This window comes from Mauremys reevesii, linkage group 2, assembly GCF_016161935.1.
Source record: "Mauremys reevesii isolate NIE-2019 linkage group 2, ASM1616193v1, whole genome shotgun sequence".
NCBI lineage: Eukaryota > Metazoa > Chordata > Testudines > Geoemydidae > Mauremys > Mauremys reevesii.
This window is the reverse complement of record NC_052624.1, coordinates 43,215,716-43,229,489: the sequence shown is the minus strand read 5'-3', so window position 1 is coordinate 43,229,489 and position 13,774 is coordinate 43,215,716. Positions and strand designations below refer to the sequence as shown.

General features: G+C 38.8%; 1 protein-coding gene across 1 annotated transcript in view; it reads right to left on the bottom strand.

The window, feature by feature from the left end:
• Positions 1–9,800: 9,800 nt before the first annotated feature.
• Positions 9,801–13,774, bottom strand: part of ZNF804B (zinc finger protein 804B) — a 355,317-nt gene continuing 351,343 nt past the window's right edge. The window contains exon 4 of the mRNA XM_039526904.1: positions 9,801–13,442. Within this exon, the coding sequence (XP_039382838.1) occupies positions 9,812–13,442 (3,631 nt within the window). The 3' untranslated portion in view covers positions 9,801–9,811. The remainder of the gene's footprint in view (positions 13,443–13,774) is intronic.

The window sequence follows — 13,774 nt, the reverse complement described above, 5'->3', positions numbered from 1 at the left end:
TTAGACCTCCCAGACAGGACATATTTTTTCCTTTTTGTAACAATCCTATAGAATACTATGCCAGGGATTTAACTTTTTATTGAATTCTATAGAGTGGTCTAAAAAACAAACAAACTGCTGATGTTATCTATTTCCATAAATTCTGCAGATTTTTTTTCCATAAGGGGTTTATAGAAATCAGTTGTCTCATGAATGATTTGTAAATAATTAATGGGATATGTGTACGTTTTACTCTATTTGACCAGCTATAGGATAAAGCCCATTGTTTTATATGTGGATGGAAGATTGGTAGGTATTTGGAAACACATTGGTTTGTTCAATTAACAATGATTTATTTATAAATCATACTGATTTGCGTACAGCGGTTAGAACATACAGAACTTGTTTATATGCAAAATTGATAAGTACATTTAATATATTGGTTTGCAAGTGCTAGATTTATTTTGTCTGAAAAATTTAGTGGCTCATAGGAATGAAGTATTGATTTTTATGTGTGATATAGTTTTATGTTTGCAAACAGAGAGCAGGGGCTACTTGCATTGCTAGTTAAGAGTCTATCAACCTTTTCATCTTGCTTTCTGATTTGAGGGATTTATAGGTAAGATCATTAAAAATGACTTTGGGCTGAGCATTCTTCTAAGATGTCTCATTTAGGAGCCCCTCTAAATCTCTTCAGAAAATAGTTTGGCTATTATTAAAAGTAGCAGACGTTGAAAATAAAGAGCCATTAGTGCTGTCAGGAGGTTTATTTCTGTCTATAATTGCTGCAATTCATGTTTTTCTAAAGAAAGAAACATCTGAATCAGAAGGTATAATGAAAAGTACTGACAAAGTGGTAGGTCTTTTCTAAACAAGTACAATGCAGCTCTTCCAGAGCCCAGTCCAGTGCTAACTGAAGTCAACAGGAGTCTTTCCACTGACTTCAGTGGACTCTGGCTGGGCCTCCGACACCCTGATTCAGCAAAGCATTGAATTATGTTCCAAAATCCATACTCATTCCTCAGAGCACTTAAGCACATTAAAGGCAATGGGTCTGAAGCATGTGATTAAAGTTATACATGTGTTTAAGTGCTTTGCTGAATGAGGATGCTATATTGAATCAGGGCCCTAGAGAGCAGTTTGATGCCTCCTGGCGAACTATGAAAAACCTATTTGGAAGCAATTCTTGTTGCTATTGCATATAGGACCTTAATTATCTCAGTCGTTCTTGCACTTCTTCCCCACCCCAGTAATCACTCTATTGACCAGTAAAATAATTTCCAGTTAGTCGGAAAGGCTTTGCAAGTTCCCACATATCCCCTGTGTGCAATAAGGTAGGACCGTATCCTGTCCCTTCCTTCAGTAGCTTGAAGAGATACTTGCCAGAGGAAGGGAAGCAGTGTAAAAGACAGGGAGTTGCAGGAAGGGGCCAAAATTGTTGGGAAAAGTCACAGTTCTGGAGATTTTGTTAACATTTGCCATTATGCATCTGTATGATTTCTTTTTTCCCCCTAAAAAAACATTTTTCATGACAAACTCACTGCCCTTTCAGTAAACAAAGATCTGGTATGAACAGAAGCAGAATTGAGTCTAAATAATGCTATGGATGAACTGAGAAGAATGTTTGGATCCAAGTTAGGCTTAAGCTAGGAGTGAAAATGATATAGGATTCAGGTCTGGCAAATGGACAGTGTTTATTGCATATGTTTAATGTGCCAGTTCCCTGAAATAAAGCATGCCTATTTGCTGAAGAATTGCAGTAAGTGGTGTCCTCTTCTGCTTACTTGAATCAGCATCTGCAAGCTCCATTGATGAACACCAGCGAGTTCTTCCAACAGTAAGAAACAATGTACAGCCTCATTTCCATGTATGTGTTCAGTGCTGTGTTCAGGTAGTTCCTACTCAATGGGCCCTGACCTCAGTTGAAAGCCTCTTTTGTAATATAAATAATAATACATAAACAGTTTTCCATTTCAAGGCAGTTATAACATTCAGGAACTGCATATTTTTGGCAAATGGACAGAAATTTGGTCAAAAATTTCTGAATTTTGATTTTTCAATTAATTTTTTGTTAAAATATCAGATTTCAATAGAAAAAAGGGGAGGGAATTGCAAAAATGTTCATACTCTGATTTAAAGTTTTTCTTGAACATATTGAGCTAAATTCATTCCTGATGATACAATTAAGCCAAAGGAGTAACATAAGGAATTAGTTTGGGCCATTTCTTCTCAAATCATAGAATTATAGAATCATAGAATCTCAGGGTTGGAAGGGATCTCAGGAGGTCATCTAGTCCAACCCCCTGTTCAAAGCAGAACCAATTCCCAACTAAATCACTCAGCCAGGACTTTGTCAAGCATGACCTTAAACACCTCTAAGGAAGGAGATTCCACCACCTCCCTAGGTAACCCATTCCAGTGCTTCACCACCCTCTTAGTGAAAAAGTTTTTTCTAATATCCCACCTAAACTTCCCCCACTGCAACTTGAGACCGTTACTCCTTGTTCTGTCATATGGTACCACTGATGACAGTCTAGATCCATCCTCTTTGGAACCCCCCTTTCAGGTAGTTGAAAGCAGCTATCAAATCCCCCCTCAGTCTTCTCATCTGCAGACTGAAAAATCGCAGTTCCTTCAGCCTCTCCTTATAAGTCATGTGCTCCAGCCCCCTAATCATTTTTGTTGCCCTTCGCTGGACTCTCTCCAATTTATCCACATCCTTTTTGTAGTGTGGGGCCCCAAACTGGGCACAGTTCTCCAGATGAGGCCTCACCAATGCCAAATAGAGGGGAATGATCACATCCCTCGATCTGCTGGCAATGCCCCTACTTATACAGCCCCAAATGCCGTTAGCCTCCTTGGCAACAAGGGCACACTGTTGACTCATATCCAGCTTCTCATCCACTGTAACCCCTAGGACCTTTTCTGCAGAACTGCTGCCTAGCCATTCGGTCCCTAGTTTGTAGCAGTGCATGGGATTCTTCCGTCCTAAGTGCAGGACTCTGCACTTGTCCTTGTTGAACCTCATCAGGTTTCTTTTGCCCCTATCCTCTAATTTGTCTAGGTCCCTCTATATCCTATCCCTACCCTCCAGCATATCTACTACTCCTCCCAGTTTAGTGTCATCTTCAAACTTGCTGAGGGTACAATCCACGACATCCTCCAGATCATTAATGAAGATATTGAACAAAATCAGCCCCAGGACCGACCCTTGGGGCACTCTGCTTGATACCGGCTACCAACTAGGCATGGAGCTATTCATCACTACCCATTGAGCCCGACAATCTAGCTAGCTTTCTATTCACCATATAGTCCATTCATCCAGCCCATACTTCTTTAACTTGCTGGTAATGATACTGTCGGAGACCATATCAAAAGCTTTGGTAACGTCAAGGAATAACACATCCACTGCTTTCCCCTCATCCACAGACCCAGTTATGGACTTGTGTTCATCCAGTTTTTCTAAATAGTCGTGAACCACTTCTTTCTCCACAAAGGGCTGGTCACCTCCCCTCATGCTGTGCTGCCAAGTGCAGCAGTCTGGGAGCTGATCTTGTTTGTGAAGACAGAGGCAAAAAAAGCATTGAGTATATTAGCTTTTCCCACATCCTCTGTCACTAGGTTGCCTCCCTCATTCAGTAAGGGGCCCACACTTTCCTTGACTTTCTTCTTGTTGCTAACATACCTGAAGAAACCCTTCTTGTTACTCTTAACTTCTCTTGCTGGCTGCAACTCCAAGTGTGATTTGGCCTTCCTGATTTCACTCTTGCATGCCTGAGCAATATTTTTATAATCCTCTCTGGTCATTTGTCCAATATTCCATTTCTTGTAAGCTTCTTTTTTGTGTTTAAGATCAGCAAGGATTTCACTGTTATGGTTGCCTGCCATATTTACTATTTGTTCTATATATTGGTTGGTTTTGTTTCAATGCAAATTCTATTAAGAATTCTTAAAAATCTCTCCTCCTCCTTCTCCTCCCCCCCCCTCACCCATTCTCCCAGGGAGGATGCCTGCCAGTCAGTCCTGAGTCAGTTTTCTCCGCAGAATTCAATCCATTGCATTCAATCCTGTGGTACAGTAAACTTTTCTCTATTTTTTTTTTTTTTTTGGACTATGCTATGGATCTACCAAAATCCAGCCCCTTTACATAAAACTTGGAAAATGATGCGCAGAAACAGATTACAAAGAGTTATTATCATTATTTTGTTATTTGTACTGTGATAATGCTAAGAGGCTTCAACCCCATTGTGCTAGGCATTGTACAAACATGTAACAAAAAGAGAGGCTGTGCATCAACGCATAAGATGAGACACAAGAAGTGGATACAATAAACAGTTTTGGGAAGCACAAGGCAAAAATGAGACACTTGTGATTAGTGTAATAAGCAGCAGTCACAGAATAACAGCTGGCCTAACCATGGTAGGCATCTAGAAAGAGGTGAGTTTTAGGGAGACTTGAAGGAGAATAATGTAGTGACCTTGTAGATTTTTCTGAGGAGCTATTTGCATGCATTAGGGATGGCCTGGGTCAAAGCACAAAGGTGATGGCAAATCTGACAAATGGGTTACCAGAATAATTTAAAAAAAAACTAATTATTTTAATATGCAAACAAATTCCCAGGGGAAATTGCTCCATTAAAAGTGTTTGCAAAGAACACATCAGTAGAATACTTTTTTAAGGAATATTTATTTTCAATTCCATTTAAACAACCCACTTTTGTAACACATACTAAAATCTTTAAGAAACATTTTAAGAAATGTCAGCATTATAGCTACAGGGATAAATTAAACATATTTTAGTTCTACAGATTAAAATACAGAATATGTTCACATAATTCTGCATTTTACTTTGTTGCTGCTTTATGCTTTACATTAAAAATACATGACTGACACTCTTTATACCATTAAGCCTTTTTATTGAAAAAAAAATATTATTGCATTAAACTACATTCCCAGGAATTCATTGATTAAACTAAAAAAAAAAAAAGCTGCATTGCATGTACAATAGTGCAATTCACTTAGCTACTGTATAATATAAAACACTTTATACAGAGAATACAAAACAAAATTACTAGTTTACATTTTATACTAGTCAGAGTATTATTCAGTTTTAATATAAACTAAACACTTTTAAAATCAATCAGTTCAAATGGCATGTTTATGCAATACTGCATAACAAATGTACATATTAGGTATTTTACAGAAATGCCTCAGTTACAAAAAAAATAGATGTTTCATCATTGTGGATTGGGGGCTCAGTTTTGTTATTGGAATTGATGTTTATTGTACAGTATGGATGACACATATCTCTTTGACTAAGGGCCAAAGAATATATAATTATGCTAAAATATGTATTGACTTTGAGTGCAGATACCACACTTTCCCATGAGATACCATCCCAACACCACCCACATACCATTACTTTCTTTAAAATAATTCTGAATAAAATTGGAACCGGAGCTTTGCTGCACATATCAGACCTAAGAATGCTGGTATTAACAAGATATATATGTTTTTAAAAATAACATACTGCAAACCAAAGTGTGGGAATAAATTCAGCAAATAAGTCATATTAAACTACAGTTTAACAAACGTTATCAAGAAAATCCACCTAAATGCACCAAGGAATCAATTTTAGCCTCCCTTTAAATGTAGCACATACTGACTATTTTGCTTTCATTCTGTTTCTGTACCCTTTTTATCTCTACTTTCTCCATCAATAGCTTTACTTCTGTTTTTCACAGTTCTACTTACTAGGTTTTATTGTTTTCATTTTGGAAGCAATGACTTTTTCTTGATTTTTTCTTAATTTGATTCTGTTCTCAAGTATTTAATTTACTTTATATAAACAGGTGATGTGTATAACAATGTTTTTAGATTTTTATAAGCAATCTGATACTATGTGGATTTTCTTTTTTTGTTTGATTGATTTTTTTGCTATCATAAATATTTCTTAATTAGTTCTGTTGTCTTTCAAAAGTGAAGAATCTGATCCTGAAAAGACTTATGCATATATGCTTAACTTTACAGAAGTGAACAGTCATATTGAAATCAGTAGGAGTACTCAAGTGTGCAGAGATAAACATGTGCATCAGTCTTTGAAGTAAGACCTTGAGGTTCATATGTAAAAATGTATGTGAATTTGCACATATACCTTTATGCAAACAGTTACTGCAATTGCATGCGCAGTTGGGTATTTAGGCATCCATCCATTTGCAGGTACAATTGCTCAACATACACATGCAACTGTGGTAACTACATACACACGCACATTTGCTTGTGAACCTCAGGCAGAGACAACCTGTGCCTGCTGATGTGGAGAGCAGGGCAGAGTGAGGGCAGTCAGCTTTGACATTGTTACTGAGCATGCTCAGTCTGTGTGAACATGCTAAGTACAAGCCACACAGCAAATCTGGGGGGCACATGACCCCTCATGCCCTCCCCCCAACGCATCGCCGCCTCATGACATATATTTGTAAAATGTAGCCCAAGTCATTTTAAGTATCAGAGGGGTAGTCGTGTTAGTCTGGATCTGTAAAAGCAGCGAAGAGTCCTGTGGCATCTTATAGACAGTTAATCTGTTAGTCTATAAGGTGCCACAGGACTCTTTGCTGCTTTTACAAGTCATTTTAAGTGGCTCGAAAGGTAATGCATTCCCGAATAATCCATAATCTAGTTCCCCTCCTTTTTAATTGGCAAACAGAGTTGAAATAGATACTGAGAATTAAGAATTATTAAGAGCCTGCTAATATGTGTTTATACCAGGGGTCGGCAATCTTTCAGAAGTGGTGTGCTGAGTCTTCATTTATTCACTTTAATTTAAGGTTTCGCGTGCCAATAATACATTTTAATGTTTTTAGAAGGTCTCTTTCTATAAGTCTATAATATATAACTAAACTATTGTTGTATGTAAAGTAAATAAGGTTTCAGAATGTTTAAGAAGCTTCATTTAACATTAAATTAAAATACAGAGCCTCCCGGACCAGTGGCCAGGACCCGGGCGGTGTGAGTGCCACTGAAAATCAGCTTGCATGCTGCCTTCGGCACCCGTGCTGTAGGTTGCCTACCCCTGGTTTATACTTACATGGGGGTGGGGGCTGATTGACGTTAACTTCTGCATCTTCTTTAATAAGCTTAATTCATGTTTAAAACCCTTATATATCACTGATTATTATTGGTGGTGAGGTGTTTTTATACCTTGTCTGTTTTTTACAAAATATTATGCTCCCATTAAATTAAACCACAGATGGTTTAATTTAAATTTGTTGGTTTGATTTTAAATTTACTATAATCATAACACATTTGCGGCACTGTGAAGCACTGTAATAGTCAGTAAGGCCCTGATTCAGCCAAGCACCTAAGCACACATTTAAGCCCAGCCTTGTTAACAAAGCACTTAGCAAATTTTAACTGCATAGCTACTTTACTAAAGAGAAACAGACTTAAACACAGGCTTAAGTGCATTGCTGGATCAGGGCCTAAAATGTCAACATTTGCCAATAGTAACCACAGTGACATCTGAGATATCACACTAATTTCCAGTTTAGTGATTGTGTAGTAAATGAATGTGGTATCTCAGATATCACTGGATGTGGTCACTTAAAATGCTTGTCTTTTTAATAGCTGCCCACTGTCCTTCCCTGATAATCCATATGCCGCAAGCTCTTCCTAGACCCAGTTTGACATGTCATCCCTAAGTTCACTCTATACCTACCATTCTTAAAGTTCTATAACCAATATCCCATCTACCTCCCTTGTTTTGGAGATTATGGAATTTTAAAAATTAAACAAAACTATTGTTGATTCCCCCCCACACACTCAGTCGCTCTGATTGTCATTTTTCCCCTTCCCTTCCTCCTTTTGTCAGTGTGTTGTCTAAATAAGTCTGAAACTAACTCTGAAGGAATGGAATCACTTGCATTGATTTTAATGGATGCTGGATTGGCCTCTTAAATTGTAATCTCTTTGGGGAAGGGAACTTGTCTTATTAGGCTGTAACATGCCCACAGAACTCTGGTAGCTATAGAATTAATCCAACAGTTTCAAATATGTCTACTAATTTGGGGTGCCCAATCAGAGTGTCTAAAGCAGTTTTTCAGAGGGGATCAGCTCTCAGAGGGGATCAGCTGTCTCTCAACATCTCTGAAAATCAAGCATTAGTTGGGTTGAGTGGAGCATCCAGAAATAGTGACCACACTTGAATGTTATGGTCTAGGCCACTCTGCAGAATTCATCTGAATCTGCAGTTTTACTTGATTGTGACTAAATTCTTTTCATTTCAGGTTGATAAAAACCAAGTTAAAAAATCAGCTATAGGTTTTGCTTTAAAAACTTGCTATATTCTAACCACAGCTACTTTCCTCTCTTTCTATAGCTAACTGAATATCATGAAATAAAATTCCTCAAAACTTTGCTATTATATGTATTGGGAATTAATTCTGGGAGTGTAGAATATCAACTGTGCACTAAATCCAAATTAACAGGTATAATCTGTCAGCTGTTTTGTTGGCCAGTGATATTGACAGGCATAGTTGTACTCTAACTGCAATCAAGAACTTCATTTCATACAGAGTATCCAGTGTTGAGTATTAGACCACCATAAAATATAATCAGTTGAGGCTCCGTTGAAGCACACAGCTAACTCTAGGTATATGAGTACTCCCATTGATGTCAATAAAGTTTCTAATGTGTTTGAAGGTTGGGCATATGGTTCAGTGCCTTGCTGAATCACAGCCTTAACTTGTACTTTGAGAATTTTGGAAATTATATTAGGAACTTCATTGCATGTTCATTTTTACCAATTGTTTTTTTCAGTCCACTTATTTCATACTGTTGAGAGTTTTCCACTACAGTTGTCAATTCTGCTCTGCATTATACACATGCATCACTATTAGCTTCAGTGGTGCTGCATAGGACAGAGGTAAAATTTGGCCTTTCTGGTGAAATTCTGGTTCCTTAACCAAAGACCACATACAGAGAATTATTTGCAAAAGGTAACCATGTTGATGTTGAGCCTGGCTGAGACCAATGCAACATTATAATTTCCAGCAAACATTTTCTGAGAAGGGGTACACATTTTTTTGAGAAAAGTATATATAGATTCTTTGGGCAAGATTCTCTAGAGCTCTAGAGCTCTGCTTGGCAGGGGAGAAAACAAAGCATCAGGGTGTCAGGTACAGTTCCCCGCATCTCAAGGCCAGCTCCAGCCCCATTGAAAGTTAGAGCTAGTGAGTTCTGCCAATATTCTAATTCTCTCTGCAGAACTAAGTTAGCATTACTGCTTCCTTCTAGTTTTAGTTTTAGTTTTCATGTGGTGCTTGTCTCCACTATGGGGAGATTGGTGCTGCTGCAATCAATGCAGCAGGGATCGATTTAGTGGGTCTAGTGAAGACCCGCTAAATCGACGGCAGACTGCTCTCCAGTTGACCCCGGTACTCCAGCTCTCCAAGAAGAGTAAGAGAAGTTGACCGGAGAGCATCCCCCATCGATGCAACGCAGTGAAGACACTGGGGTAAGTCGACCTAAGCTACATCGACTCCAGCTATGCTATACGTGAATAACGTAGCTGGACTAGCATAACTTAGATCAACTTACCCCGGTAGTGAAGACAAGCCCTTGGTGGTGTGAAAACTAAATCAACATTCATATTCTGTCACTTTCCTTTACTTTTAAATATTGCTGATGTGCTCCTAGCACTTCCCTTTGGATGTGTGACTGATTATGAAATACCAGTTTTTCTTCAAATTTCTTTTTGGAGCAAAGGAATAATAGTTTTGCTAATTTAAATAACTAGAAACCTTGAAAATGTCTCTCAGTCCAGGTAACTGCTGGGTCTAGCTAGAGCAAGAATGGTGGTGAAGATCTTGCCCTTGGAACAATGGATGCATTAAAGGATTCAGATGTAGGGCAGCAGCTGCAGCTGCATTCAGGTGTGGAGTGAATAAAGTAGGGATAAATGCAGTATGTGGCAATGATGGGAGGGTCAGATAGGAAGGGTGAATGGGTGTGGTGGAGAGCAAATGCAGTGGGCGTCCTGTCAGTAGAGTAGGGTGGGAAGGAATGATGGTTGGAGCTAACGGGGAAAGTGTTATGGGAGTGAAATATGATTCAGAGAGTGGGTGCATGTTGGTCAAGGAAAGATGGCTGCTATGGGGATGTACAGAAGTGGAGACCGCAAAGCGTTGCAGAAGGGTATGGTGGATTGTGGTGACAGAAGCATGATGCTGACTGGGAACAGAATGAACTGCTGGTGTTGCAGAGAAGGCAGACGGTCCGGTGGCAGGCAAAACTTTAAGGTGCTTTGCCAGGAGTTGTCTCTGCATATGCTGCTGGGCTTGTAGCTGAAGTAACCTGTACTTGTCTATTTCATCAGGTGAAAATGTGATAGGCTGTTGAGTTAAAGGAGGGGAGATGGATTTCCTGTACATTTCTAGCTCATTTTCTGTTTCATCACACTTATGCATAGCACTGTCACAATAAGTGTTTACATTCCCTTCCACTTGATGCAAGTTCATGCTTACATCATGTACTTCTTCTTTGGTCTCTGCTGAATTAACAACAGAATATCTATTAGAAGGAAAAGCACCAGGGAAATCATTTGGTACCGGGTCACAGCTTTGCATAAAAGGTTGTACTTCACTAATTAAGAGATTTGATTGTTCCTTTATTGCTGTGTTCCTTTTTATGCTGGGAGCCTGATAGCCTATTCCTATTTGAATTATGTCTTTAAAAAGACAATTATCATAATTAGTGCCTGTTGTACGAGTAACATTATTTGTCTGTGAAGCTTCAAAATTGTCTTTCTTTGCACTGCTTTCTAATGAACTGGTTTCATCATTCATTAAAACTTTTTTACTTATATTTAGGGCTTTTTCAGGCATAGGTAATATTGCTATGTCACCTACCGATGATGGAAATTTACTAGCAAAGTGACTTTGTGAGTGATCCTCCAATTCCATCACACAATAGTTTGAAAATCCCTCTGAACTGTGTGCTTGTTCTTGGTTTTTCTTGGATTGCACTCTTTCTAAAAGTAGCCTGGCTGTCAATGATGTTCTGTCTCCCACTGTGTCTTTTGCTGAGTTTTCGGAAGAGCCAACATGACATTTTTTTGACTGACAATTCACATTCTGTGAGTCAAAATGTGTAGATTCTGTTTTTCCTGGTTCGGTGCTGTAACAGCCTTCTGTCTCTTCCTTGCTTTTGTTCAAATAATATACTGTTTCTTTTGAGAAGGATCCTGAACTACTGGCTGTTGATCTTCTGCAAGTAGATGATCTTCCACTGCTTCTTGAATGTCTGGTGGAAGAACTTTTGGAGCTGTGGTATCTTCTATTTCTGCTGTATTTTCTGCCAGAATGTCGGTGTGTATTTCTGCTTTGCTTTGATCTGTCTCTATGGTGTAAATCTCTATGTCTTGAATGTCTTTGATATTTAATTGCATCCCCCTGTGTACAGTTTCTAGTTCTTTGACTTTTACTGTAGAAAAGGTAATCCTCATCTGCATCATCAGAAGAGGAAATACAGTTGTGCTTTCTGTGTTTACGTTTGTGCCTTTCAACTGTCTTGTTTTTTCTTTTACAACAAAAGAGCAAGTGACTTCTACTGTGATCGCTTGATCTGTGGCTAGAGGAGCTACTTACATAGGTAGGTGTACTGCTAATGGAAGTGTCAGAACAGCTAGAATGTCTGTCAGAGGATGACTTTTGGGAGGATGAGAATCTCCAGTATCTTGTATAACCTCCACACCCTTCATTTGCTGAATACCTGCTTTGAGAACTTGATTTATAACTAAGGAAACTTCCAATAGAATCTTTTCCACTGTCACTTACATCACTGCTGCATCCAGGCCAGTTTTGAATGGATTTGCAGTTGTTTTGGTTTTCATGTATTTCTTCAGAATAACTTAAATCACATTTTGCAGTTTTATGCTTTTTAGTCCTAGACACACAAGGCAAAAAGGAAATGCTTTCATTTCCACCACTGTGTGTTCTTCTTTCACAGCTATGCAAATGGTGCTTTAAAGATCTCCTAGGTGTTCTGGCATGGAGACTTCTTTCTCTTGGATAATCCTTTTGTGAGACATCAAGGAAAGCAGGCACTTTGGGTATGTTTTCATTCGAATAATGTGAAATGTACTTTTGACCACTTCCATTCATTTCTTTCTCTGTGTCTGAATCAGCTTTTTGCTGGGCCTTGTTATGGGTTTTGGAACCTTTCATCTTCTTTGGTTTCAGTGACTGATTATCTTGTTCCATTGACATCTGCTTGTCTTCTATTAAACCTGAGGTTTCATTTTCATCTGCATTCATATTTGTAGGGGGCTCACTACACCTTTCTGTGTTTGTTTCATGCTCTTTACGATCTCTATGGTTTAGAGAAAGTCGAAAGTCAAAATATAATGGATTACAGCCATAGGAGATACAGGGTGCAGTTTTTGTAAACAAAAGAAGTTCCGTGGGCCACTGAAGGGCAGTGCTGCCATCTTTGCTCAGTACATGAAGAAACGGCAGTGCTTTGGGCTTCATCTCATTAACCAATGTCTCACTTGGTAGCATTTCTGTGTTTCCATTCACAGTTCCTGAACTCTCAAAAAATGTCTCTGTCTTGACCACCTTGGGATTGTAATGCAGCTCACTTGCATATCCCTGCTCAGCTGGGTGTTGTGGTGGTAACTCTGTTAAGAGGTCACTTAGCATGGTATCACTGTGCTTGTAAGGGTTCTGCTGGGTACAAAGATTGGTAGTTTGGCTTGGAGGTGAAATGAGAGTTTCCAACAATTTCTCAGTCTCATTCAACTCACCTTCTTGTTCTGTTTCTCTGATCGAACCAGTCAAATCAAAATTTGAAAGCTGCATTTTGGTTTTGCAGAATGAAGGATGAGCGCTGACAATTTCTTCTAACTCTTTATTGCTGTTTTTCTCATTTTCTTTTACTGTTTTAGTTTTTGCTGTTGTATTGCTTGATGCAATGATATCCATTTGACCTTGTGGGATATTTAATCCTCTATCCACACTTGCTTTTGTATCCCCGCGCAAAACTGTGCAAGACTGACAGCCCTCAGGAGTTTGTTTTGTTTTATGGTTAGGTGATTCACTACCATCATATGCTTCTTCAGTGTTCTCACTGAAAACTGATGCTGATGACTCTAACTTTAATTGGGCTTTTTTAGAGAAAGAAAAAGAAACTCCTGTCCTGTGACTAATATTGGTGCCATATGAGAATGCTTGTGAGGCTTGATTTCCAAGCGGACAGGGTCTCTCAGTATGTGATTGGTGCCTGCTTAGTGTAAGCACCTGTTGTTTCTCTAACGTGCCTCTGAAGCGACTTTGTCCTTCACACAGAACCACACTCTTGGTACCTGCTGTGATTCTGCCATTTTTATCAATGAAAATTCCTTCTTGCAGTTGTTGCTTTTCCACCACCAGCCTGGGAGCTTTAAACACTGGTCTGCTGCCTGTGATGCTATAAATAAAGAAATAAAATGAATGGATTAATGAAATAATTGAAATAAGAAATTATTAACATTTCTCATAATCAGTCTGTTGAAAGAGGGGTCATTAATGCTGTTGAAAGTGAAAGCTATTAGATTGTTTCTATATCCTATAAATGCAATTCACCCCGGCCTAGGCCACCTCTCAAAAAGCAAGAAAGTCTTTATTCTCAGTAACTGACACGATTTTAACTGAGCACATAGCCACATTTTGTACATCCAGAGCAAACTCTATTGGCTTTAGTAGGGTTACTATATATTTATACCAGTGCAGCTGAGATCAGCCTCTGGCCCGTGATGATTT